This window comes from Leopardus geoffroyi, chromosome A3, assembly GCF_018350155.1.
Source record: "Leopardus geoffroyi isolate Oge1 chromosome A3, O.geoffroyi_Oge1_pat1.0, whole genome shotgun sequence".
Lineage (NCBI taxonomy): Eukaryota > Metazoa > Chordata > Mammalia > Carnivora > Felidae > Leopardus > Leopardus geoffroyi.
Window position 1 is genome coordinate 23,293,340 of NC_059336.1, and position 24,981 is coordinate 23,318,320.

The 24,981-nt window shown below is 43.0% G+C and overlaps 1 protein-coding gene across 9 annotated transcripts in view; it reads right to left on the minus strand.

The window, feature by feature from the left end:
* Positions 1-5,975: 5,975 nt before the first annotated feature.
* The window catches only part of CNBD2 (cyclic nucleotide binding domain containing 2), a 66,718-nt gene continuing 47,712 nt past the window's right edge, over positions 5,976-24,981 (minus strand). For 8 of the 9 annotated variants that reach the window (XM_045444772.1, XM_045444771.1, XM_045444770.1 and 5 more), the window contains 4 exons: positions 21,355-21,532; positions 19,009-19,129; positions 12,777-12,940; positions 5,976-6,318 (listed from right to left, as the gene is read on the minus strand). In XM_045444772.1, the coding sequence (XP_045300728.1) occupies positions 6,000-6,318; positions 12,777-12,940; positions 19,009-19,129; positions 21,355-21,532 (782 nt within the window). In that variant the 3' untranslated portion in view covers positions 5,976-5,999. The remainder of the gene's footprint in view (positions 6,319-12,776; positions 12,941-19,008; positions 19,130-21,354; positions 21,533-24,981) is intronic. The other variant, XM_045444775.1, reaches the window with a different exon arrangement.

The window sequence follows — 24,981 nt, forward strand, 5'->3', positions numbered from 1 at the left end:
TGACATAATCAACAGAATGAAAAGGCAATCTGTGGAATGAAGAACATATTTGCAAATCATGTATCTGAAAAGGGGTTAATATCTAGAATATATCAGAAACTCTAACAACAAAAAATCAACCCGATTAAAAAATGGACAAAGGGGGAACACCTGGGTGGCTTAGTCGGTTGAGTATCCAACTTCAGCTCAGGTCATGATCTCATGGTTCTTGAGATCAAGCCCCACATGAGCTCACTGCTGTCACTGCAGAGCCTGCTTCAGACCCTCTGTCCCCCCATCTCTCTGCCCCTCCCCAGCTCGTGCTCTCTCTCTCTCAAAAATAATTAAAAAAAACATTTTCAAAAATGGACAAAGGACTTGAATAGACATTTTTCCAAAGATGATGTACAAAAGGCACATGAAAAATGCTCAGCTTCATTTATCATTAGGGAAATGCAAATCAAAACCACAATGAGGTATCACCTCACAGCCATTAGGATGGCTACTAACAAAAAACAGTAACAAACATTGACGTGCAGAAATTGGAGCCCTTGTGTACTATTGGTGGAACTGTGAAATGGTGCAGCTGCTATGCAAGACAGGATGACAGTGTCTCAAAAAATCAAAACTAGGACCACCACGTGAGTCCAGCAATCCCACTTCTGGGTATATATCCAAGAACATTGAGAGCAAGATCTTAAAGAGCTATCTGCACAGTCATGTTCATAGCTGCATTATTCACAAAAGTCAAGAGGTGAAAGCAACTCAAATTTCCATGAATAGATGAATGGATAAGTAAAATGTGGAATATGCATGCTATGAAGGTTTTTCAGCCTTAAAAGAGAAGGACATCTTATCACAATATGGATGAGCCTTGAGGACATTGTGCTAAGTGAAATAAGGCAGTTGCAAAATGACAAATACTGTACAATTCCACTCATATGGGGTATATCTAAATAGATTCAGAGACAGAAAGTAGAATGGTGGGAAGTGGCAAGAGGAATAGTTTAATGGGTATTCAGTTCAAATTTGCAAGATGATATGGATCTGAAGATCTGTTTCACAACAATGTAAATATGCTTAACACTACTGAACTACTCACCTAAAAACAAGATGGTAAATTTTACTTCTTTTTTTTTACCACAACATACATACATATACAGTATATATGATTTTCAAAATAAAAAGGGAATATGTATCAAAAGTGATTTTACAGTAGAGACATCATTTCAATCCAATAATCAAAGTTATCACCAGTAATGGGACACACTGAAATCTCACACCACTTGATAGCATCCAATGAAAAGGAGACAGAGCCACTTCTGTGGTTCCTGCCAAAGATGTATAACCTAGATCTAATCATGAGAAAATATAAAACCAACCCAAATCAGAAGACATTCTATAAAGTAACTAGTCTATATAATCTTCCAAAGTGTCTTAATAATCCATTTTCTTCTTGATTCTGAATTTTCTCTTGGGGGTGGGGAGGTTTTAGAAGTTGAAGGATAGGTAGGGCAAGACAATAGTGTGTGAAGAACACACACCAGACCCCAACAATTTTACAAATGATAGCAGTGAGGCTCCAGAAAGAGAAGGAGCCTGGCTGAAGGCTACACAGCACACGTCCAGATGCACCACTTTTCCACAGCTATGTCCACAGGGCTAAAGCCCACAGCCTCCAGCAGCCATGAAAAACCCTTGTTCTAGCTTTGATGCTGCTTCCCAACCACCTAGAAACTACTCACCCTCATTGTCAGCTCTGAACCAGTGGTTCCAAATTCTGCAACACAGCACCCCTGTGGTTAAGCCCCTTAAATCCCCAAATAAAAAGGCCTCATGGCAAAACGGCCTCTGGTGGTATCATGGGAGTTGTCAAGTGACCTGTCTCACCCCTGAGACTTTCCACAACTGGAAGGTACAATTTTTCCAGGAGTTGTATAAAAGGAATGAAGAATTTAAAGAATGTTTTTGCTTCCAATCCCAAGATGTGATCTTAAACACTTCCTATAACAAACTCTGGCAATATCTCCTTGTGTTTATTTTTCAAATGGGTTTTTTTCATTTTCCCCCAAACAGTGGAAGCTGTTCATGCTAGGGCTATATTTTTGGCTCAAGTGGCCTGGGTGTGCCTCTCCAAGTATGACTATGCTTATTTACATATGGAAAATCATTCCAGAGGGTGATTATATTCTCTCAGACACAGTTGCAGGGTTGTGTGCACTGAATGGTGAAAACAGGTGGCTCATTTGGGATAGATGAGTAACGATGGTGTGGCAGCACACGCTGCAACTGCCTGGAAGGGCACTGGGTGCAGAGACAGCACATGCATTTCCTGGAACAACGACCTGGTAGCTGAGTGAGGTTTGACAAGGCTTTTGCCAATCTAGGCCTCAGGCTCCTCATCTGTCAAATGAGGATAATGCCAGGAAATGCTTTCAGGACAAGCCATAGCCTCTCTAGAGTGCCTCATGCAGTGCCTGGCACACAGCGGGTGCTCAATACCTGGGCCCAGGCCCTTCTACCTGGTGGCAGGTCACTGTGGGTTTCCTGAACCTTGGATCTGGGCCCAGGTGGGCAGTAAGGACCTCTGTGGCACTGAAAGCAGTTTGTTGCTAACACTATACCAAGGGGTGTCATGTTTGCTCCTTTTGCACGAGCTTCTCTCCCAAATCATAATTTGTCCTCCCCTGCCTGATTCTGATCCCTGTTCCATGTTGCAGAGTGTATGTGAGGCAGCCTTAAGAACCACTGCTCATTCTGAAGCTCACGGCCTAGAAGCTGGGAGGCTCTCACACACTTAGAAGCAGCCACAAGCCTCCCCATACTGCCCCCACTCATTCTTCCAAACAGCACCCTCACCCACAGCACATGTTAGTGCTTTTGTTGACCTGCTCTGCTCTCTCCCTCCAACCTGCCCTTACATGTTGACATTAACCATTTCAGAAGAGTGTAGAGTTTGGGCAGGATGTCAACCAGGATGCCCCCCCCTCCCCCCACCCCCCCTCCCCACATCACTCAGGATGGCCTTTTGCACTGATTAAGAAGACTTAGACTTCCAAAGATTCGGTTTCCTATTTCACTCTAAGGGAAAGAGAGTCTCTGGATGGCCAAATTGATCTCGGTCAAAAAGGTGCTAATAACATCTAACATGTATTGATCACTTACTGTGTACCAGGGACTTCACAAGTGTAACCCAAAAATAACTGGAGACCCATTCTCTGCTTGGTTACTGAATTCAAAGAAACAGCAGTACCACATAAAACCATAACTAAGAGCTACGCAAATGTTTACTTGGCTTCTTCAAGAAAATACCAAAGGAGAAACATATTCTCAATGCACAGAAAAGGTCTTTGGAAACCTCTTTAGACATTTCTCATTCTCAAACTCTTCTGTCTGCTAAATGATGGCTTCAGAAAAAGCTCTGCTTTTGCTCTGCTCCCCTCAAGATTTCACGAAGCCCAGCCCCCATGTTCTCCCTCCAGCACCCTCACTCCAGGGTTGCCCTTCTAGTCCATTTTCTCACCTGCCACTCCCCTGGAAAACATGTTCTACCTCCTATTCTGCAAGTTTTTTCTCTCACTTCCCAGGAAGCAGGGCCCTGGGGTCTGGGTGAATAAAATCCTACATCTTGCTACACATGTACCACCTCTTTTTTCTTTTTCTTTTTCTTTTTTTTTAACCATTTGTCTAGTTCATGCACCACTTCTTTTAATCCTCAACAGCCATTAAATGGCAGAGCTGGGATTTTAACCCAAGGTCATCAGACTCTGTAGTCAGATGCTTAGCAAGATGGCTGTCACAGAATAAGCACTCGATAATAAGTTTCTCACTCCTTCTCTGGTCATGTCATGTCATGTCTGCTCAAGAACCTTCAAGGGCTGTAGGGATCAGCAAACTATGGCCCGCAGGCAATTTATTTTTATAAATAAAGTTTTATTGGAACACTAAAGAAACTGTATGGCCTAAAAATCTAAAATAGTTATTATTTAGCCCTTTATAGAGCTTGCTGACTCCTAGCCTAGAGAATAAGAGAGGACAGAGACTGCCTCTTAATCTCTTTTGGATCTGCTATATAAACAAAGTATAGTATAGTATACTATATATTTGTATAGTATACAAAGTATAGTATAACAAAGCAAGTATAAACAAAAGTAAATAAACTTCAAATGAATGAATAAGATGTCCATACCTACATCTTGGAGCCACAGTCCTAAATGCAAAGACAGCCCTAAATATAGTCAGACACCCCAATTTACCTGGTCCCCAAACAGTGCCACCTCATCCTTGTAGGTCACAGACAGCCTTTTCAGAAATGCTGCAGGCATCACAGTCTCCTTGACCATATGAAGCTATCAGAGAAGCCAGAGATGATGAGTCCACTACTTCTCTATTCTTTTACATCCACACCCTCTTCTGAAAGAAAAATTCCATACCCCTTCTTCTTTGCTGTGCAACATGAGAAGTTTTCTTTTAAATACAACAAACAAAATTATAATGTTGAATATGCTTTTCAAACTATACTCACCTCTTGTGAAAATCATTGATCTTGTCCAACTCGCTCACTTTGCCACTAGGGAAACAGGTGCAGGTGAAGGACTCAAGGTGCTCAAAGGGGTCCAGTGACATAGAAACAGAGCCAGGCTCTGTTCTCAGGTGTTCTTCCTAACCTGCTCCTTGCCACGTGGAGTAGGTGAGTGTGTGGGGTGGGGAGGGATGGGTGGAAGAGGGCTCCTGTCTCTCCCTGTGGCCCCAGGTCAGGCTCATGTGCTGCCGTGACCTCTACCAGGCCCCCAGTGCTCTCACAGCTAAACTATGGAGCTTCCCAAGGGAGAGAGGTGATTTGACCCAGTGTTACCAACAAAGAGAGCCGGTCCAGGTCACTAACAGGTAGCCACAGGTTTGGGACCCCTCAGAGGGGCCAAGGAGCCCTCTGTAAGTCCGACCTACCACCTTCTTATCTCTGGCTGCCTCTTCTCTCTCAGGCTGCTGGCTCCCCATACTCAACACCCAGAATGCCTGCTCTTGTCATGCTGCCCATCTGTGTCTCTCGCTCCTTATACCTCCCACCCCCAACCCACCCCCAGTCATGCCTCCTCCAGTCTCTGGCAACGCCCTGTCAGAGGGGCTTGATGAGCACTGGCAAACCAGCAGCTTGTAGGTCCAACACAGCCCACGTATGTGTTTTGTTTGCCTAACATGGTATTTCAAAAACAATTTGAATTAGTTCCTCACATTTAAAAACCAGTAGGGGGGCGCCTGGGTGGCGCAGTCGGTTGAGCGTCCGACTTCAGCCAGGTCACGATCTCGCGGTCCGGGAGTTCGAGCCCCGCGTCAGGCTCTGGGCTGATGGCTCAGAGCCTGGAGCCTGTTTCCGATTCTGTGTCTCCCTCTCTCTCTGCCCCTCCCCCGTTCATGCTCTGTCTCTCTCTGTCCCAAAAATAAACGTTGAAAAAAAAAAAAAATTTAAAAAAAAAAATAAAAAATAAAAAAAAATAAAAACCAGTAGGAATCATCTAAAATATTGGGTTTCTTGGTTCTCTTAAAAAATCTAAGGACTGTCAGTCAGGGGCCTGCATTATTTCCTGGCATGGCATCAATTGAGGAGAGGGAGCAGCTGTTCCATCTGGATGGGGAATGTGCACACCAGTCCCCACCATTGCCTGTTGCCTGCCCAGTCCTTCTGCTGCGCTCCTTTAGATGACCTGTGTGGCCTCTGCAAGGCATTTGAGTTTGCAAATGGTCTGGTCTTGCTCACTTTGATCTGAGCCCCTCTGTGCCTCCCGTCCATCTCACCCAGTAAGACCCTCCCACCCTGAAACCATCCCCAGTGCTTACCCCATCCACATCCAGCCTCCTGACCATCCACTAAGCCCCAAAAGTGTCAAGGGAGACAGTGCCTGAGCTGCTGCCCCCACACATCTCTCTGGACCCACAGCCCCCAGGAGGCCCCCACTCTAAGCCCCACAAGTCCCATGGTGTTCACTCAGGAAACATGGTGACCAACCCATCTTTTATTGGGTCTAAACAAGGACTCCTGCATTCTTATACTGAGGCAGGAGTTCTTGGATTTTGTACCGGGGGGCTGTGATAGCTTGGACAATCCTCAATGGGGGGAGGTATTTCTGGGGTGCCATAAAAATGGGATAACAAGGTTTAGTCTCCTTGTCGAGGCTACACAAATCCAGCACCAAACTCTTGGGGTTGTAGATCCCTTTCTTCTTGGGCCGGATTGGAATGAATGATGGACGCTGGCGAGGCTTCAGCAGCAGCCGCATCAGGTCCTTCCGAAAGATATTCCAGCTGTTCTCCTGGAGGAACTTCTGGCACATATCTTCATCACTGAAGGTAAGACACAGATGCTGACATTCCCACACCTGCTCCTCCTGTCCCCCCTGCCCCTCCAGCCTTGCCTCCTGCCATTCTTTCAATTCCTAAACATAGTGTGCTCCATCCCACCTGTGTGCCTCTTCCAGACTCCTCTCTGCCTTCTCTACCTTTCCACACTTTCTTCCCCTAGACCTGCAATGTCCCGTGCAGTGGCCATGAGCCACATGTGGCTACTAAGTATGTGATATGTGGCCAATCTGAATGAGGGATGTGTTGTGAGTGTAAACTACACACCAGATTTCAAAGACTTAGAACAAAAACAAATGTAGAGAATCTCATTAAAAATGTTTATGCTGATTACGTGTTGAAATGGTAATATTTGAGATACACTGAATTCAATAAAATATATCTTAAAAGTTAATTACACTTCTTATAACGTGGCTACTAAAAATTTAAATTATATAGGTAACCATTTTCCATCAAAGAAATGTAAATCAAAGCCACAATGAGATACCACTTATGCCCACTAGGATGGCTATAATTTAAAAAACAAAACAAACAAACAAACAAACAAACACCAGATAGGGGTGACTGGGTGGCCCAGTCAGTTAAGCATCCAACTCTTGATTTTGGCTCTTGTCACGATCTCTCAGTTCATGAGATGGAGCCCCACACTGGTCTCTGCACTGACAGTGTGGAGCCTGCTTGGGATTCTCCCTCTCCCTCTCTCTCAGTCCCTCTCCTGCTCGTGTATGCATGCATACACATGCATATATACTCTATCTCTCTCTCAAAATAAATAAAGTTAAAAAATAGATAAAAATGTGTAATAAGGTAGAGATATCAAAACAAGGGTTCTGGTACATTGCTGATGGGAAGGTAAACTGGTGCAGCCACTTTGGATAAGAGTCTGGCAGTTCCTCAAAGGTTAAACAGAGTTAACTTACCCAGCAATTTCATCTGGTATAAACCCAAGAAAAATGAAAACCTTTGTCCATGTAAAACCTTGCACAAGAACGTTCACAGCAGCATTATTCATCATGGCCAAAAAGTGGAAACAACCCAACATCCATCCACTGAGGAGTGGATAAAGTGTGATAGGTAAATGCTATGGAATATTATTTGACAACAAAAAGGAATGACAATAAAGAGTATATGCTACAACATGGATGAAACCTGAAAACATAATGGTAAGAAGCTAGTCACAAAAGACCATACATTGAATGATCTCATTTACACAAAATGTCCTGAACAGGCAAATCTATAGAGACAGAAAGTAGATTGGTAGCTGCCTTGGACTGGTCTTGGTGCCCTGGCTCTACTCCATCCCCTTCCCTCATAGCATGGGAGGGGGAAAAGAGTGGGGGAAGGGGAGTGGGCTCAGCACTCATTGGTTTATTTCCTTCTGAGACCACAGCAAGGCAAGGGCATGTTCTATTTGTTGACTTGCCTACACTCTCACCTAGGAAGCAAGCCTAATAAGTCACTAACAAATTAGAACATTCTTCCAGCTACATTATATTGACCAGAAGAGAGTCAACTTTGATCCATAGACACCAACTCAATAAAAAACCCAGAGGTCGGAATGGGCTACTAGCTAGGCCTGTTGGTCTCAGTGGTGTGCCAAAGTCAGCCCCTCTCAGCTCAGAGTGCTAATGACATGGAACTCTCCTCAAGCCCATGTTCAGTGACACAGGGTTAGGAGCTCAAAATTGGCCATAGTGGGAGTATACACACCACAGAAATCAGTAAACACTTCAAATCAGGCTTACTTCCCACCCACCTCCCAGAGAGTCAGTTGTTAAACATTCACCAGCACAGCACTGGATAGTCTCCACTTAAAAAGTTCCACTAACTCCTGATTTCTTCCATAATAAAAACAACAATATCCAACTCTGACTTAGCACGTCTCACGGGCCAAGCACTTTACTCGCTAACTCGTGTAATCCTCACAACCACCACATTTCAGAAACATGGAAACTGGGGTTCAAAGATGCTACAGGACTCACCAAAACCTATGAGGGGCAAACATGTGATTATAGATTCTTAGGGGGAGGGGTCTCTTTTTTTGCGGGGGGGGGGGGGAACCCAGAGTCCAAGTTAAGATAGACAAGATTCCTTGATGCTGATGGGTCATGTTGATTTCTAGTTTAGTTTTTCACAAAACAGGGTAGCTCTTCTAAAAGCCTCAGCTTTGTGCAGGGGATTTAGTTTCATGTGTCCCTGCAGGTGTAAAATTCCAGCCCCTGATGCCCTTAACCCCGAGTCCAGCCCACTCCCGCCGGGCAATCCCACACTAGATCACACTCTGTGCTTTGGCTTTTAGGCTCTACTTCCTTTTGGCCCTTGGAGATTTCCCTTCTGTCTTGGGAACTCAGCTATATACTCATTACATTCCCCACAGCCCTCCCTACACCTTGCAGGGGGAGATGTGTCAGGTTATCTAGCCTGTGGCATTCACAAGACAGGTATCCCACGGGCACTGACTGTCATCTTCAGGATGTCACGTCCCCTTTCCGGGGCTTCACAGTCCTCAATTACAACATGGAGGATTTGAGCTAGATAATGGATATGTTTTCTGCCTGCTTTAGCAGTCTAGAAACCAGGAGTTCAAACACTGAATGAATAAACCAGAATTCCGTCTGTCAGCATTGCAGATCACTGCAGCGGAGTGCTGACTGGACAGCACAGATGCTGAGTGCTCAAACATCTGCCACCGTCTCAAGTCCATGGAAACCTTTTCTGAATTTCAATTCTATAGGCATTAACTGATACCCATCATATGCCAGGCATCACTTGAGGATCTAGTTCTCCTAAAATCCTTTTTTTTTGAGTAGGTGGCTCTAACTATTGATTGTACACAGGAATTGGAGAATTGTGGCATCTTTGAACTGCAAGGGACAACCAGTGCTTCTCAACTTGTTTTTCGCACAAAACTGCCCCAATTTGGGCCATATCTACATATCCCCTGTTCTTTAATTTATTAATAACTTTTCTTAAATCTGCCATGTTTCTTTTACTTAAATATTTACTTTGGCCTTATTCTCAGCAACAAGATCTGTCAAACCATGAGTTTAGTGAACTAGTCATGTTGTTTTTCTTTTTCTTTTTAAAAAATTTTTGTTTATTTATTTATTTTGAGAGAGACACAGTACAAGTTGGGGATGGACAGACAGAGAGGGAGACAGAGAATCCCAAGCAGGCTCCATACCATCAGCACGGAGCCCGACATGGAGCTTGAACCCATGAAATTGCGAGGTCATGACCTAAGCCGAAATCAAGAGTTGGACACCCAACCAACTGAGCCACCGAGGTTACCCATCATGTTGTTTTTCTAATTCATACTAGAATAAGTACAAAGCTGTGAAAGCTAAAAATGTCAATTAGTATACCAGCTAAAATCGTCTTGTAAATCTTCTGTGCATACGTTCCATACTTGGGAAGAGACACTGGTCTAGTCTCATTTTCTTGTTTTGTAGAATGAAGTCTGACTCTGAGGAGAGGAGAAATGACCTATCCAAAGTCATACAGATCCCACATCAAATTCTTTCACATGCTTATTGGACATGGCTGCAGTAACTCTACAGATCTGCTTGCCTTCACACCTCCTTTTTCCTTACCACTAGGAACCACCTGCTTCCACACCTGTCAGCAAAACCATGTGTGACCGCAAGAAAAGAGAAAAGGGGGAGGATGCGAAATTGCATAATTGGTATAATCTCCATTATGAAACTTTGTGCACCTGAATGATAAATGCATATTTGGCACATATCCATGTAGCAAAAAAAAAAAAAAAAAAAAAAATACAGTAAAAGGAAATACACAAAATGCTAACATGGGTTTGTTGGAGGATTGCAAATGGTTCTAGTTTTCACTTTTTAAAACACTCAGCATTTTCCAGTTTTCTGCAGTGAGAATGCTTTATTCATACACTCATTCATTCATTCATTCATTCATTTATTGTATACCTACCCTGTACTGGGTACTGCATAGGTAGATGTCAGACATGAAGGGCAGGGAAAGCCCAGTCCACGCCTTCATGAAGCAATTAATCAAGTGATGGGGAAAGAACTGTACAAACTACCCAGCTCTAAACAGTTATAGTTCAATACAATGGTCAATGGCAGAGCCCTGTAGAGAGTATCAGGAAGGGGTATTTACGCCAACCTGGGTTAGTCAGGGAAGCCTTCCTGGAGGAGATGAATCTTAAAGAATGAGCAGGAATTTATCAGAAAAAAAAAAAAAAAAAGAGTGGCAAGACTAGGGGATGGAATTTCAGGCAGAAGGGGCAGCATTGGCAAAGTCAAATATATACAGGGTCCAGGAGGCAATCTACCTGAGCTGCCAGAGTGGGTTACAGGGGGCCAGAAGTGCTGCAGGGGAGGTGAAGGGTCACACCATGAAGGGTCACATACCTGGCACTGAGTCTGCATTTTATCCATAAGCAGTGAGATGCCACTGAAAGGTTTTAAGGAGTTTAACATGGCCAGATTTGGGTTTTCGCAAGAGCACAGTATGCAGAAAGGATCTAGTGGGGAGGAGGTGGAGGGAGGGGGTCCAGTGGTAAGACCAGGAGTCTAAGCTGGGGGCCCCAAAGTGGGGATACAGAGCATGTCACCCAGGGAGGTGAACAAGATCCACTGGGTTGTGTGAAAAAAATAGTAGGATCTCATTCATATTTACTTTTGTCTTATTTCTTAAAGATCTATTTCGGTATGTCAATAATGTATATATTAGTACAGCAATATATGTATATAACAATAATAGTTAATTAACACATGTTATTCATATTCACATATATATTCTAGGGGGTATATACTCAAACACTTTTTAGTAATAACAGTGTGAGATCAAAATAGTTTTGCAGGGCGCCTGGGTGGCTTGGTCGGTTAAGCGTCCGACTTCGGCTCAGGTCATGATCTCACGGTCCGTGAGTTCGAGCCCCGCGTCGGGCTCTGTGCTGACAGCTCAGAGCCTGGAGCCTGTTTCAGATTCTGTGTCTCCCTCTCTCTCTGCCCCTCCCTTGTTCATGCTCTGTCTCTCTCTGTCTCAAAAATAAATAAATGTTAAAAAAAAATTCAAAATTGTTTTGCAACTACTGGTCCAGTTAATTTTTACATAAAAAAATAAAGGTTTTTTTTCATGTTATATAAGTGTTCACTCTGGAAAATTTGAAAACAAGGGAAAAGTAAAAAATAAATATTTTTATCAAATCTTTCAAGATAGATATTAATTTTTTTAATTTTAAAAGTAATATATCATCATTACCAAACATTTGGAGAATAAAGAGAAAAACCTCACTTGGAATGCCAGTATCCTGACAACAACTTTTAAAAAATATTTCTTTTCTTCCCTCATTATAAAAGCAATGCATATGCATTGCAGAAACAAATATGAGAAGAATATGTAATGATAACTAGGAAGTACCTTTTAGTCTCACCTTCCAGACAGAATGACTCTTACAAATTTGGCAATATTACAGAGGTTACCATTTTTGCTATTTCCTTCTAGATTTTTCTCTTGTGTTTTACAAAGACATAGCCATAGTATATATACAAGTTTGCACCTTGTCCTTTTCATGTATCATTATATCTAATCTATTTACCTTCCTGCTACAGAGCCATTAAATTTACAAATAAAAACATTTTTTTAAAGTTTATTTATTTTTGAGAGAGCACAAGCAGGGGAGGGGCAGAGAGAGGGGGACTGAGGATCCAAAGTGGGTTCTGGGCTGACAGCAGTGAGCCCAATGTAGGGCTTGAACCCACGAATCACAAGATCATGACCTGAGCTGAAGTTAGATGCTCAACTGACTGAGCCACCCAGGCAACCTAAACTTACATTTAAAAAAAAATTTCTAAGCATTTATTTATTTTTGAGAGACAGAGAGAGACAGAGCATGAGCAGGGAAGGGTCAGAGAGAGAGGGAAACACAGAATCTGAAGCAGGCTCCAGGCTCCCAGCTGTCAGCACAGAGCCCGACGCAAGGCTCGAATCCACAAACCATGAGATCATGACCTGAGCTGAAGTCTGACACTAAATCGACTGAGCCACTTAGGTGCCCCTAAACTTAACAATTTTTTCAATAAAATGGTTATGCTCTATAAAAGAAATGCACCACAATTTCTAAACTATCCCCATAGTATGACATGTGTGGTGGTGGTAGTGTTTTTTCTATTATGAATATGGCTGCCATAAACATGTTAGCACAGGTAGCTTTTCACATAATTTAATTATATGAAGATAAATTCACAGGTAGACCTTTACTTCAAAGGGTATGGTCCTGGAAACATAATGCTAAAATTATTATCAAAAGGATTGAGACAATTTAGGGGGTACTAACAACTACCGGTCTCATTCCCCCCTTTTCAGCACTAGATATTAGCACTTTTTTCTTACTTTTACTAAAATAATAGGCAAAAACTTGTTTATTCAATCTAATGGGATGTATGCACATTTCCAGCACTGACCTGGGGTACTCGATCTGGAATCTGTACAACTTCTCTTTTACCTCGCTGTCAATCAGTTCCCAAAATTTTTCTCTCCTTATTCGTATCACCTCGGCTCCCAGGCTCACAAGGACCAGGGGCCGCATGTCACGCTGGTTCTCCGGGAGGAGGATCTGGTGAAGGCCCTGGAGAACAGAAGTCCCAGAAAGCTCAACCTCAGAGACCGTCCACTTCTACCAGCAGATTTTCTAGATGGGAAAAACGAGGCCCCACAAAGCAGACGAATCCATCTGGGGACCATTCTGGAAGTGATAGGGGAAAGTCCAGGGTTCCTTTTGCTACATGACATCAAAGTCCGCTGGCTGATCAGGTTAGAAGAGTCTGTAGGCTCTTTGTCAGTGTCCTACCTCCATGCAGTCTTTCTAAGAATCACACTCAGGCAGTCCCTCTTCAGGGCATAGCATTTCACAAGGTTTCCCCAATGTCCAATCTCAACTCTTGTGTCAAGTGAAGGCATTTTCTCTTCCTTGGGACAATGACAGAATTCAAACAGCAAGTCTTCCCCTTCTAAATCTTCCCTTTTGCAGCCACCACACCCTCCCCTGTCTTTTCTGCAGGCCTCCGTGTGTAGTAACTCATATGAAACTCTCACAATCACCCCATGAGGTGGGTCCTATTGTTATCCTCATTTTACAGAGCATGCTGTGAGGTTAAGAAACATGTCCAACATCCCACAGCATGGAGGCAATAAAGCTAGGATTGGAACTCAAGGGGTCTGTCTTCAGAGTCCATGCTTCTAACCACTATACTCTGAGGAAACTGAGGCACAAAGAGGCTAAGTAACTTGCCCAAGGACAGAAAGATGTGGAGGCAGGATTTGAACCCAGTGATCTGTTCAGGGACCTACTGAAGGCAGCATTGTCGGTAAGTACTCTCATCCACCCTCAACCCATCCCACACACACCAGCCAGTTAGGTTTTTTTTCTGCCTACACCTTTCAAATATCTTCCCAGGGCACCCAGAATAAAGTAAAACTCCTCATTGTGACCCCCAAGACTTGGCCTATCTCACCCTTGCCCCGCTCTCCAGCTTGGCGTCATGCCACCCTGCCTTGTTTACTCTGTTCCAGCTGTGCTGCCCTCCCTTCTGGTCCCCTTGAGACACCAAACTCCTTCTGGCCTCAGGCTTTGAGCTTACTATTCTCATTCTGGAACATTCTTACCCCAGGCTGTCTACAGCTTGTCCTTTTCACCATTCAGGTCTCAGTTTACACATCACTTCCTCAGAGTGGGCTTCCTTGATCGCTCCATTTAAGAAACCCAACCACCCACCCCCAGCCCAACTTTCTATTCCATTCCTAGCAGCAATTTACAACATTTTATGTTCGCTAATTTATCTGTTTATTGTCTGTCCCCAGACTAGATCATGAGCCCCATGAGGGCAGGAAGGATGTCAGTTTACTTGCCCACACCTGCACTTTGGGCCATGGTTAGTGTACGGTAGATGCTTAAGAACTATCTGCTGAATTAATGCTCAAATGGGGTCACAGAACATTTCAGTTAGCAGCTCACCCAGGTGAGTTTCCTCATTTTCTGATGAGGACACATATTCAGAGAGGTAAAGTGATTTGCTCAAGCTGGCTAATTAGAAGCAAAATGAAGGTAAGGACCCCCTGCCCTTCACCCCAATCTGGCATATCCTTTCTGCCCAATCTGAGGCCTCAGTCTGTCTGTTCTGTCTGTTCTGGAGAATCTGGCTCCCCTACACCTCTTGGCTCAAAACAGAGAGGGCCCCAACTTCCACTGTTTCCAGGATTGAACCAGCTTTATATTCCTGCTTCCCAGCTTAGACAAACGTTATCTCCTAGGTGAATACACAGGCACAGCTATCACTATTCATTCTCCTACAAATGAAGCCAGGGCCTTGAAAGCAGGGAGAACAGAGTCTTACCGAAGACACATCAGGCATTTTCACCACAACAGTCATGTAACACATATGTGGGGAGGCTTCTATGTGCTGAGCCCTGTGTTGGGTCTTTACTCGGAGTCCCACCCAAAGCCTTCTAGGACTTCCAAGAGAATCAAAGCCAAGGTCCCTATTACAGCATTGCAGGCCCTTGACAACACAGACCGTGCCCTTCTTGTTCCATCTTACATAGCCTCCACTGCTGTCACCATCTACCCAACCAGGCACCCCCTTTCTGCCCTTTGATGCCTCCATTAGGCTCAGGGTGCCCAGCATCCCCAGCTGCTCTGCCTGGAGATATGCAAGGCTGCACTCACAGGCCAGGTGCTGGCCTCAGGAGCCCGGTGTTCAGTCCTCAGTGCCTTATTCAGAAACGTGAATGCACCACAGTGTAGTAAACCACAAGAGGGCTGGAAACCACATCACATGAAAACTGTCTGAAGGGATGGAGGATGTTTTGACTGAATAAGAAAATAATTAATGGGGCATTGGTACTGTGCCTGGCTCCAGAAATGTTGAATGAAAAACAAAATGGCATTCTTTAAATATCTAAGGGGACATCATGTGGCAAGGAAGCTGATTTCTTCTGTTCGTTCTTGGGGTTGCGTGGGGGGGTGGTGAGGAAAGGTTGGGGGAGGAGCTAGTTAAAAACTGCACAAGGCAGAGTTTTGCAGAACAAAAGGAGGAGCTTGGAAATATTCCATCAGCCTTGAGGGAGGGCCATGTTAGGGACTAGGGCTTCCACCCAGCAGTGGCTGGCCTTCCTGCATCCAAAGACTCACAGTCCAGTGGGCAGGAGCATTAAGAGCCTACTACAACATGGGGTGACAAGGGCATGAAGAGGACCCTGGAGATACTGTTAACTGAGGAACAGCAGTAAGGGCATGTCGAGAGAGCAGCTCTCTAGACTATGATGACCACACACAGGATGATGACCACACATGGGGCTTCAGAAGACAGCCCCTCCCCCAGCACACGGAGGCCCATTACTACTCACCAGAAAGCCCTCATGCCCTCTCTTGGCTGTTCACCTGCTGCCCAGCTCCCACAATGATTAACTCGTGGCCAAACGTGTTTCATCCATATGCTCCCCACTCCCTCAACTATTGGATAGTTATATTTTTAATAGACTTTATTTTTTAGAATAATTTAGACTTAGAAGAATTGAGAAGATAGTACAGAGTTTCCATATACCCTCTACCCAGTTTCCTCTATTATTAATGTCTTACATTAGTAAAATACCTTTGTTATGGTTAATGAACCAATATCGCTGCATTATTATTAACTCAGGTCAAGGAGTTATTTGGATTTCATTTTTTTACCGAATCCTTTTCCTGTTCCAGGATCCTATGAAAGACACATACTCCATTTATTCTCTTCTCTTTAGGCTCCTCTTGCCTGGGGAAGTTTCTCAGACTTATCTGATTTATGATGACCTTGACAGCTATTGAGGAATACTGGTCAAGTATTTTGTATGATACCCAGCTTTTTGAATTTGTCTGATTAGTTCCCATTATTAGATGGGGATTGTGGCTTGTTGGGAAGAGGACCATGGACATAAAGTGCCATCCTCATCACATCACATTCCCGTTTCATCATATTAAGGGACATACTATCAACACAATTTAACTGTGGAGGTTGGCTAAGGTTGTGTTTCTCAGGTTCCTCCACTGTAAAGTTACTCTTCCCCCTCTCCCTTTCCATACTGTACTCCTTAGAAGGAAATCACTATGTGCAGCCCACACCCAAGGAACAGGGAGTTATGCATCCTCTGCTTTACAGCCAAGTATCTATGTAAATCATTTGGAATTCTTCTGAATGGGAGATTGGGTAAAAAAAGGAAATCCAAATAACTCCTTGACCTGAGTTAATAATAATAATGCAGCGATATTGGTTCATTAACTATAACAAAGATATTTTACTAGTGTAAGACATTAATAATAGAGGAAACTGGGTAGAGGGCATATGGGAACTCTGTATTATCTTCTCAATTCTTCTAAGTCTAAAGTCTAAGTCTAAGTCTTTATTAATTTATTCATTATACCAGTATGTACTCAGGGATATTTACTGTATACTTTGGGTTATAACCCAATACTATTTTATTTTGTTGCTCAAATCGTTCCAGCTTTGACCACTGGGAGCTCTTTCAGTTGATACCTGTGTCCCTTTGATAGGCCTGCCACAATCAATGTAGTGTTTTTGCCCAATACTTCCTTACTCCCTGGCACTACAAAATGCTCCAGGCCCATCTAGTCTATTTCCTGCCCTAGTCCTAGAATCAATCATTTTCCAAGAAGCCTTGTTCCTTTTTTATTTATCTATTTATTTACTTATAATTTTTTTTAAGAGAGAGAGGGGGTTGGGTGGGGTGGGGTGTTGGGGAGGGAGGGAGACACAGAATCCAAAGCAGGCTCTGCACTATTGCCCTATGCTGGGCTCAAATCCTCAAACCATGAGATCATGACCTGAGCCAAAGTCAGATGCTTAACTGACTGAGTCACCTAGGTGCCCCAAAACTTTGTTCCTCTTAATAAAGAATGGTATTAGAAACCAAGATCAGGGTGCTAGGAGTGCTCACTGCTACTGGAGTGTCATTTCTTTTAGGCCCTGTCAGCTGACAGACCAAAGATACATATTGATACACATATCTATAAATATTTCCACGTGTAACCATCTGTATTTGTATTAAGCTACAGAGGGGTTCATACTAATGTCTTCAACTAATCCATTACCACATGGATCATTCTAGCCTCCTCCTTGTTTATCTGTAAATTTCTACTCCACTGGTGAGAAATCTGGCTGCCATGATCTGCCATTCACTTACTGAATTGATCCATTTCAGTACACAGTATCAGAACTGTTAAGCATCCACCCATGGGTAATAACTTTATCAACTAGAGTACAGTGCTCATGTGCAATTTCTTCAGCTTTCCATCTCACAGAACCCAGTCACCTCCAACGTTACATAGGTCAGCACCTTTTCCTCCCACCCTCTTCCTGAGGTTTTTTCACATGTTTGTAATACCATTAGATTCTCTGGTCATAGTCTGCATTCCCTCATGGGATCCTCTGCCTCCTAAATAACTTTTTGGTTGTTGTTTTCACAAACTGTATACATTAAGGTTCACTCTCTGTGCTGTAAAGTTCTATGGATCTTCTCAAATGCTTAAGGTTTTGTACCCAGCATTATGGTTTCATACAGAATAATTTTACTGTCCTAGCAATCCTCTGTGCTTTACCTATTCATCCCTCTCCCTGAACTCCAAACCTCTGGCAACCACTGATCACTATCTCTATAGTTATCCCTTTTCCAGCATGTCATACAATTGGAATATAGAATACTTAACCTTTTCATACAGGCTTCTTTCACTTAAAATAGCCATTTAGATTTCCTCCATGTCTTTTCATAGCTTGATAGTTCATTTATTTTTATCTATGAACAATATTTCATTGTATGGACCTACCAGTTTGCTTATATTAACTTGTATATTAACATACAAATTTTATAATGAGCTTGTCAATGTCCACAAAATAACTTGCTGTGGTTTTGATCTGGATTGTATTGAGTCTATACATCAAGTTGGGAAGAACTAACATGTTAACAATAGAATCTCCCAATCCATGAACATAGAATATTCCTCCATTTATTTAAATCTTCTTTGAATTTTTTCATTATAATCAATAAAGGGTTTTTTTTTTTTTTTTTTTTTGCATATGGACCCTGAACATATTTTGTTAGATTTATACCTAAGTATTTCATTTTTGGTGTTACTATAAATGGTATTGTGTTTTTAATTTCAAATTTCAATGTTCATTGACTTATACCTTGTGATCTTGCTATAATCATTTATTCACTTCAGGAGGATTTTTTTCATTTTGTTTTTTGATTCTTTGGAATTGTCTACATAGACAATCAAACACCTGCAAACAAAGACAGTTTTATTTCTTCCTCCCCAAATATGTTTGATTTCCTTTTCTTGTCTTAATGCTCTAGCTAGAACTTCCAGTACAATGTTGAACAGGAGTGGTAAGAGAATACTACTTGCCTTGTTCCTGGATTATTTTAAAACAAGTCACAGATGTCATATCATCTTATCTGTAAGTATTTTGGTACATATCTCCTAAAAACAAGGAGTCTTAAAAAAACATAACCATAATACCATTATCATATCTAAAAAAGTCAAAAATACTCCTTAACATCACCAAATATAGAGTGGAATGTTTTTAAACCTTTACTGCTATTACTTAACACTCCAGCCCACACGAATAAGGCTCTCTGCACACTTACCACAGTTTCTCCTTCCTCTACAGTGTGGATCTTGATGTAGGCACCCACTGCAGCCTCCTCAGGGAGTTCACCATACTCAGTATTGATCATGGGACTTTTGAGGGAATGTGGATGCCTAGATCTGAAATTTGACAACTTGTTAAAGAGGATTCATTTGTAACACAGCCAGTTCATGAGGTCCTGGACAGTGAGCTCCCACTCTGCTGCATTTTAAGAACCTCCCCTTCCTGGAGAATTCACACCACCTCAGAAAGTGAGAAAACTCAAAATCAAGCCCTGGAAGAGTTTATGTCAAGAACCGGAGAAGCTGAATAGTGGGGAGACTTAGATGAAGAAATAGAACCCCTTTAAACACTTGAAAGCTGTTATGTGGAAGAAGGGGCTGCTGATCTTATACAGCTGAGCCAGACCTCATGGGTGAGAATTACAGGCTGGCTGACGTGTGCTCAACATGAGGAAGAGATTTCTAAGTCAGAGGTGTCCAATATAGAATAGACTGCTTTGACACAGGGTAAGCTCTATGTCCCTGGGGACACAGCACAGGTTGGGGCTGTCCTTCTTGGCAGAAAAGCAAAGAAGAGATGGCTTTGTTTGTTTTTTTATGTAACAGGTTTCCTTGGGAAGCCTGTAGATACTGTATTTTGTTCCTGCTGGAATTAATTTTACACAGGCAATCCTGTTGTGCTTTCTTTGGTCTTGGGCAAGGTAGAAGGAAGAGACAGGCTATGCTATCTGGATTAGAGGCAGGGAAAAATAATTATTTATCGGCTGAGAATATAGCCGATATAGTCACCCAACTCATAAACTCACCCAACACATAAACAAGGCAGCCTACAGTTCTCACCCCGCAGGATGCATACATGAGTAGCACATGCCCAGCATGGCCTTTATTTTTCACTTCTGGGTCCAACCTGTCTGTTCTCCCTTACTGATTCACAGCAGAGGAACTGGGTCGTTCAATCCCTACTTTCCGAAGAATCAGGATTGGGACTCCCTCAGAAAGAATATCCATCAGAGGGAATAACAACTCAGAAGTTATGGGATGCTCTTTATGGAGACAGATGGGCTGGAAATGCTAACAGGCAAAGGACTTGAGTGAAGTGGTACTTGGGACAACATGGAGGTTGTGATGTTCCTATTAGTATAATTGTGATAGTTTAATTTTATATTTAATGAAGGAGAAGAGGTATGATATTGCTCTGGGTCCAGCACTGAGCTGCTTCTAGGCAGGTACCACTGAGTGTCCTTTCCTGTTCCTCAGCCTCTCTGGGTTAAGGCATAAGTGCAGCCCTCATCGTGCATCCTCATTCCAGCCATGACAGTTGTACCAAAAAACAAGGCTGAGCACTAATAAGCTGCTCAGGTTTGAATCCTGGCTCTGCCACTTCCTACCTGTATGACCTCAAACCAAGTAGCTTAATCTTTCCCTGTAGCTTGGTTTTCTCACCTGACAAATGAGATGGATAACAGCACTTAATTCATAGAACTATTGTCAGGATTAAATTAGATAATCCAGTACCAGGCACAGAGTATTCCACAAGTGTCAGCTATAATTATCATTATCTCATTTAATTGCTGGCTTACAACAATGCCAAGACTTGAATCCTATTATCTACAGAAAAGGAAACTAGGTTTAGAGAGGTCAAGTCCCTTGCCCAAGTACACAGAGATAAAATAAGTGGCCAAGCCAGGACTTGAGCCTGGGTTGAACTGACTCCAAAGCCCAGGCTCTTATCTACTGCCTCCCTTAGATGAGTAGAATTTTCTGAAGAGGCTCAGAGTCAAAAAGAGCCAATAAGGGGTGCCTGGTTGGCTCAGTTGGTTAAGCATCCAACTCTTGATATCGGTTCAGGTCATGATCTCACAGTTTGTGAGATTGAGCCCTGAGTCAGGCTGTCAGTGCAGAGCCTGCTTGGGATTCTCTCTCTCCCTCTCTCCCTCCCCATCTTGCGTGCACATGCCCACACTCACTCTGGAGCGTTCTCTCTCTCAAAAACAAAACCAAACAAAACAAAAACACAATAAAACAAAAAGATCCAGTGACACGCAGACAGAATATCAGAGCCAGATCTGTCCTGCCCCTTCTTCCTCAAATAGGTTCCCTGAGAAAGGAAGTAGCTGACCACCTAAAATGGCCCTATGGGTTACAGGCAGAGAATGCAGCTCCTGGGTCTCCAATCAAGCACTTCTATAGGCTTCCTTCTGTATATACCCCAATCTTTGTGCTCGAGCTATGTCTGCTACCGCCAGCCCTTCTTCAGTATCCCTGACATTCTGTCCTTTCAAGTTCTATCTTCCTTTGCAACCAGAATCTGGATCCTTCTATCTGCCAAGTGCTAAGCTTACTTGATCTTCGGGCCCAAGGTCTTTGGAAGAGTATTTCCTGAGGTTTTAATCCTCCTACTGAAGCTGGACCCCTGTTGCTCCCAGGCTTTCTGGAGGTGCTTAAGTTTCAGAGTACTAAAGTCCTGTACAGGATATGATTTTATCTGGAATTCCTTAAATCTCTCCACAGGAGAAGGTTCTGTTGGAGAAAGCACAGAAAAACACATTAATGGGTCTTTGCATATAGGAGGGCTTTGCCGATGATGGTGAAAGGTATACCATCCTCACCTGCCTGGCTCGCCTGGTGCATGGGGAAATTAAGGAAAATAGAAAATACTGTGGTCTCCATGTATTGTCCCTTTGTGCCAGGCCCTTAGCAGAGCCTGCACATACATTACATCCAGACAACTGTCACTGGCTCCATTTAAGAAATAAAATTATCAGCAGAGATGGGGCACCTGGGTGGCTCAGTCGGTTGAGCATCTGACTCTTGATTTTTGGCTCAGGTCATGATCTCACACTTCATGGGATCGAGCTCCACGTCTGGCTCCATGCTATCAGCAGAGCTTGCTAGGGATTCTTGCCCTCTCTCTGCTCCTGCCCTGCTCACTCATGCACGTGCACACTCTCTCTCAAAAATAAATAAATGAACTTAAAAAAAAAATGAACAGCAGAGAGTTGAGGTCACCCAGGAAAGGGCTGAAGCTTAGAACTGAACTCAAATCTACCTGATTTAAATCTCATGTCTTTACAAGGGGGCCTGGGTGGCTCGGTCCATTAAGCATCTGACTTTGGCTGAGGTCATGATCTCATGGTTGAAGAGTTGGAGCTCCACATCAGGTGAACATGAGCTCCACGTTGGGTAAATGCAAGCCCTTCTTCTCCTTCTCTTTCTCTCTTCCACTCTGCCTCTTGTGGGACTGATTCTCTCTTCCCCTTGCTCACTTGTGCTCTCTCTCTCTTAAAAAAAAAAAAAAAAGAACAGCTTCTGTCTTTCCACTAACAGATCATATGATCATATTTATCTGGGGCTGGGGACAGAGGCAGCAATAAAAGATAAATAAATGACGAGCCATACAATCTTGGATGAGGTAATTTTCCAGCACCCTCATAGGATTATTATAAGAATTACAGATAGGAGTGCCTGGGTGGCTCAGTCAGTGAAGCATCCGACTTCAGCTCAGGTCATGGTCTTATGATCATGTGATTCAAGCCCAATGTCAGGCTCTGTGCTGACAACTCAGAGCCTGGAGCCTGCTTCAGATTCTGTCTCTGTCTCTCTGCCCCTCCCCACTCACACTCTGTCTCTCTGGCTCTCAAAAATAAAAAAACATTTAAAAAAGTTAAAAAAAAAAGAATTACAGATAAAGTATGTGCTACACCCTGCACAGTGCACTTAATATCCCCTCTATGAGAGTTAACAAGATCACCAAGAGAATACTACTCAGAAATAAAAAGGAGGAAACCAACTACTCAGAACACAATGCTGAATGAAAAGAAGCTAGGCACAAAAGAGTACATATTGTATGGTTCCATTTATATGAAACCCTAGGAAAGACAGATCTAACCTATTGCAATAGAAAGCAGATCAGTGGTCACCTAGGGTCGAGATGAAGGGTAGGAATTTACTGGGAAAGGGCACAAGGGAAATTTTGGGGGGATGGAAATGTTCTGTAACTTGACTGTCGCAATTACCACAGATATAAATTTGTCAAAATTCATTGAACTACACATTTAAAATGTGTGCATTTTATTGTTTGAAAATTAAATATCTGTAACTTTGATTTTAAAGATAGATCTCCTGGGGCACCTGAGTGGCTCAGTCGATTAAGCCTCTGACTTTGGATCAGGTCATAATCTCACAGCTGGTGAGTTTGAGTCCCACATCAGGTTCTCTGCTGTCAGCATGACCCGCTTGGGATCCTCTGTCCCCCTCTCTCCCTGCCCCTCCCCAACTTGCACACATGTGCACTCGCATGTGTGTGCACTCTATCCCTCTCTCAAAAATAAATAAACATGAGGAGCGCCTGGGTGGCTCAGTTGGTTAAGCATCTGACTTGAGCTTAGGTCATGATCTCGCAGTCTGTGAGTTCAAGCCCCACGTCAGGGTCTCTGGTGACAGCTCAGAGTCTGGAGCCTGCTTTGGGTTCTGTGTCTCCCTCCCTCTCTCTCTGCCCCTCCCCTGCTTGGGCTCTGCCCCTCCCCCCACCCACCTCTCTCTCTCTCTCTCTCTCTCTCTCTCTCTCTCTCAAAAATAAAATAAAAATAAACATTAAAAACTTTTTAAACAAATAAACGTATATATATATTAAGGGTGCCTAGGTGGCTCAGTCAGTTAAGCACCTGACTTTCAGCTCAGGTCATGACCTCACGGTTGGTTTATGGGTTCAACCCCGGCATGGGGCTCTCTGCTGTCAGTACAGAGCCCACTTCAGATCCTCTGTCTCCCTCTCTGTATGCTCTCGAATGGGTGCTCTCTCAAAAGTAAATAAACATTTTAAAAAATTTTAATAAAAAAATAAAAACAGATCTTCAGTGTTAGAATCAACTATTAAAATTAATGTTAATAGAAATAATTCCAAAATCTATAAAGAATAGGCCTAGATTAGCAGAGAACATACAAAAAGCCCTGAATAAACCTTTTTACAAGGCTTTTTTGTTAATATCTATCAATATTTTAGGTGTACATGGCCAGCATGCACTGGATCAATTACTCGATTCAGTAATTCTAAGATTTTATACAATGTTGCCTTGTACACATATGCAAAGATAAATACACGATGAAATTCACCACATTAGGGTAATAGTGAAAAATTGGAAATAACTCAAAATATCTGTAAAAGGTCATTGCTTTAATAATTGTGGTATATACATACAGTAGGATAAAACTCAGCTATTAAGAAACACAGATCTAAAAAAAAAAAAAGAGAGAAAGAAAGAAACACAGATCTAGACTTCTGCTTCCAGCCAAATGAATTAACAAGGACTAGACTTACTCTCCCACCTGAAACTACTTTAAAAAACCAGCATAAATGTATGAAAAAAATGGCTTTCAAGATATTGGGCATCAGGCCATGAAGAACAATCATCCCTGTAAGATAGAAAACAAATGGGGTGAGCCCTACTATTGCCCTAGCTTACTGCCTAGAGCTTTTGGAGGTTTTCTGGGCCATGTTACAGGGAGGGGGAACCCAGGTGGATCCCATAAGTTTCCCTAAATTGATGAGACAGAACTGAGAATCTAGGGAGGACAAGACAGCAAGAGTTCACAAAGCAGAGTACCAGAGAGCACAGAAATGCACAAAGAAAGAACTCTGAAGATCAAGGCATAATAAATGGAAACACAATGCATGTTTATGGATTGGAAGACTGAGTACTGTTAAGATTTCAATACCACTCAGATGGAGGTACAGATTCAATGCAATCCCTATTAAAACCCCAATGACCCAAATGACAGGGCACCTGGGTGGCTCAGTCGGTTAAGCATCCAACTTTGGTTCAGGTCATGATCTCATGGTTCATGAGTTCGAGCCCTGCATCAGGCTTTCTGCTGTCAGCACAGAGCCCACTTCAGATCCTCTGTCCCCCTCTTTCTCTGCACCTCTCCTGCTTGTGCTTTCTCTCTCTCTCTCTCTCAATATTTTTTTA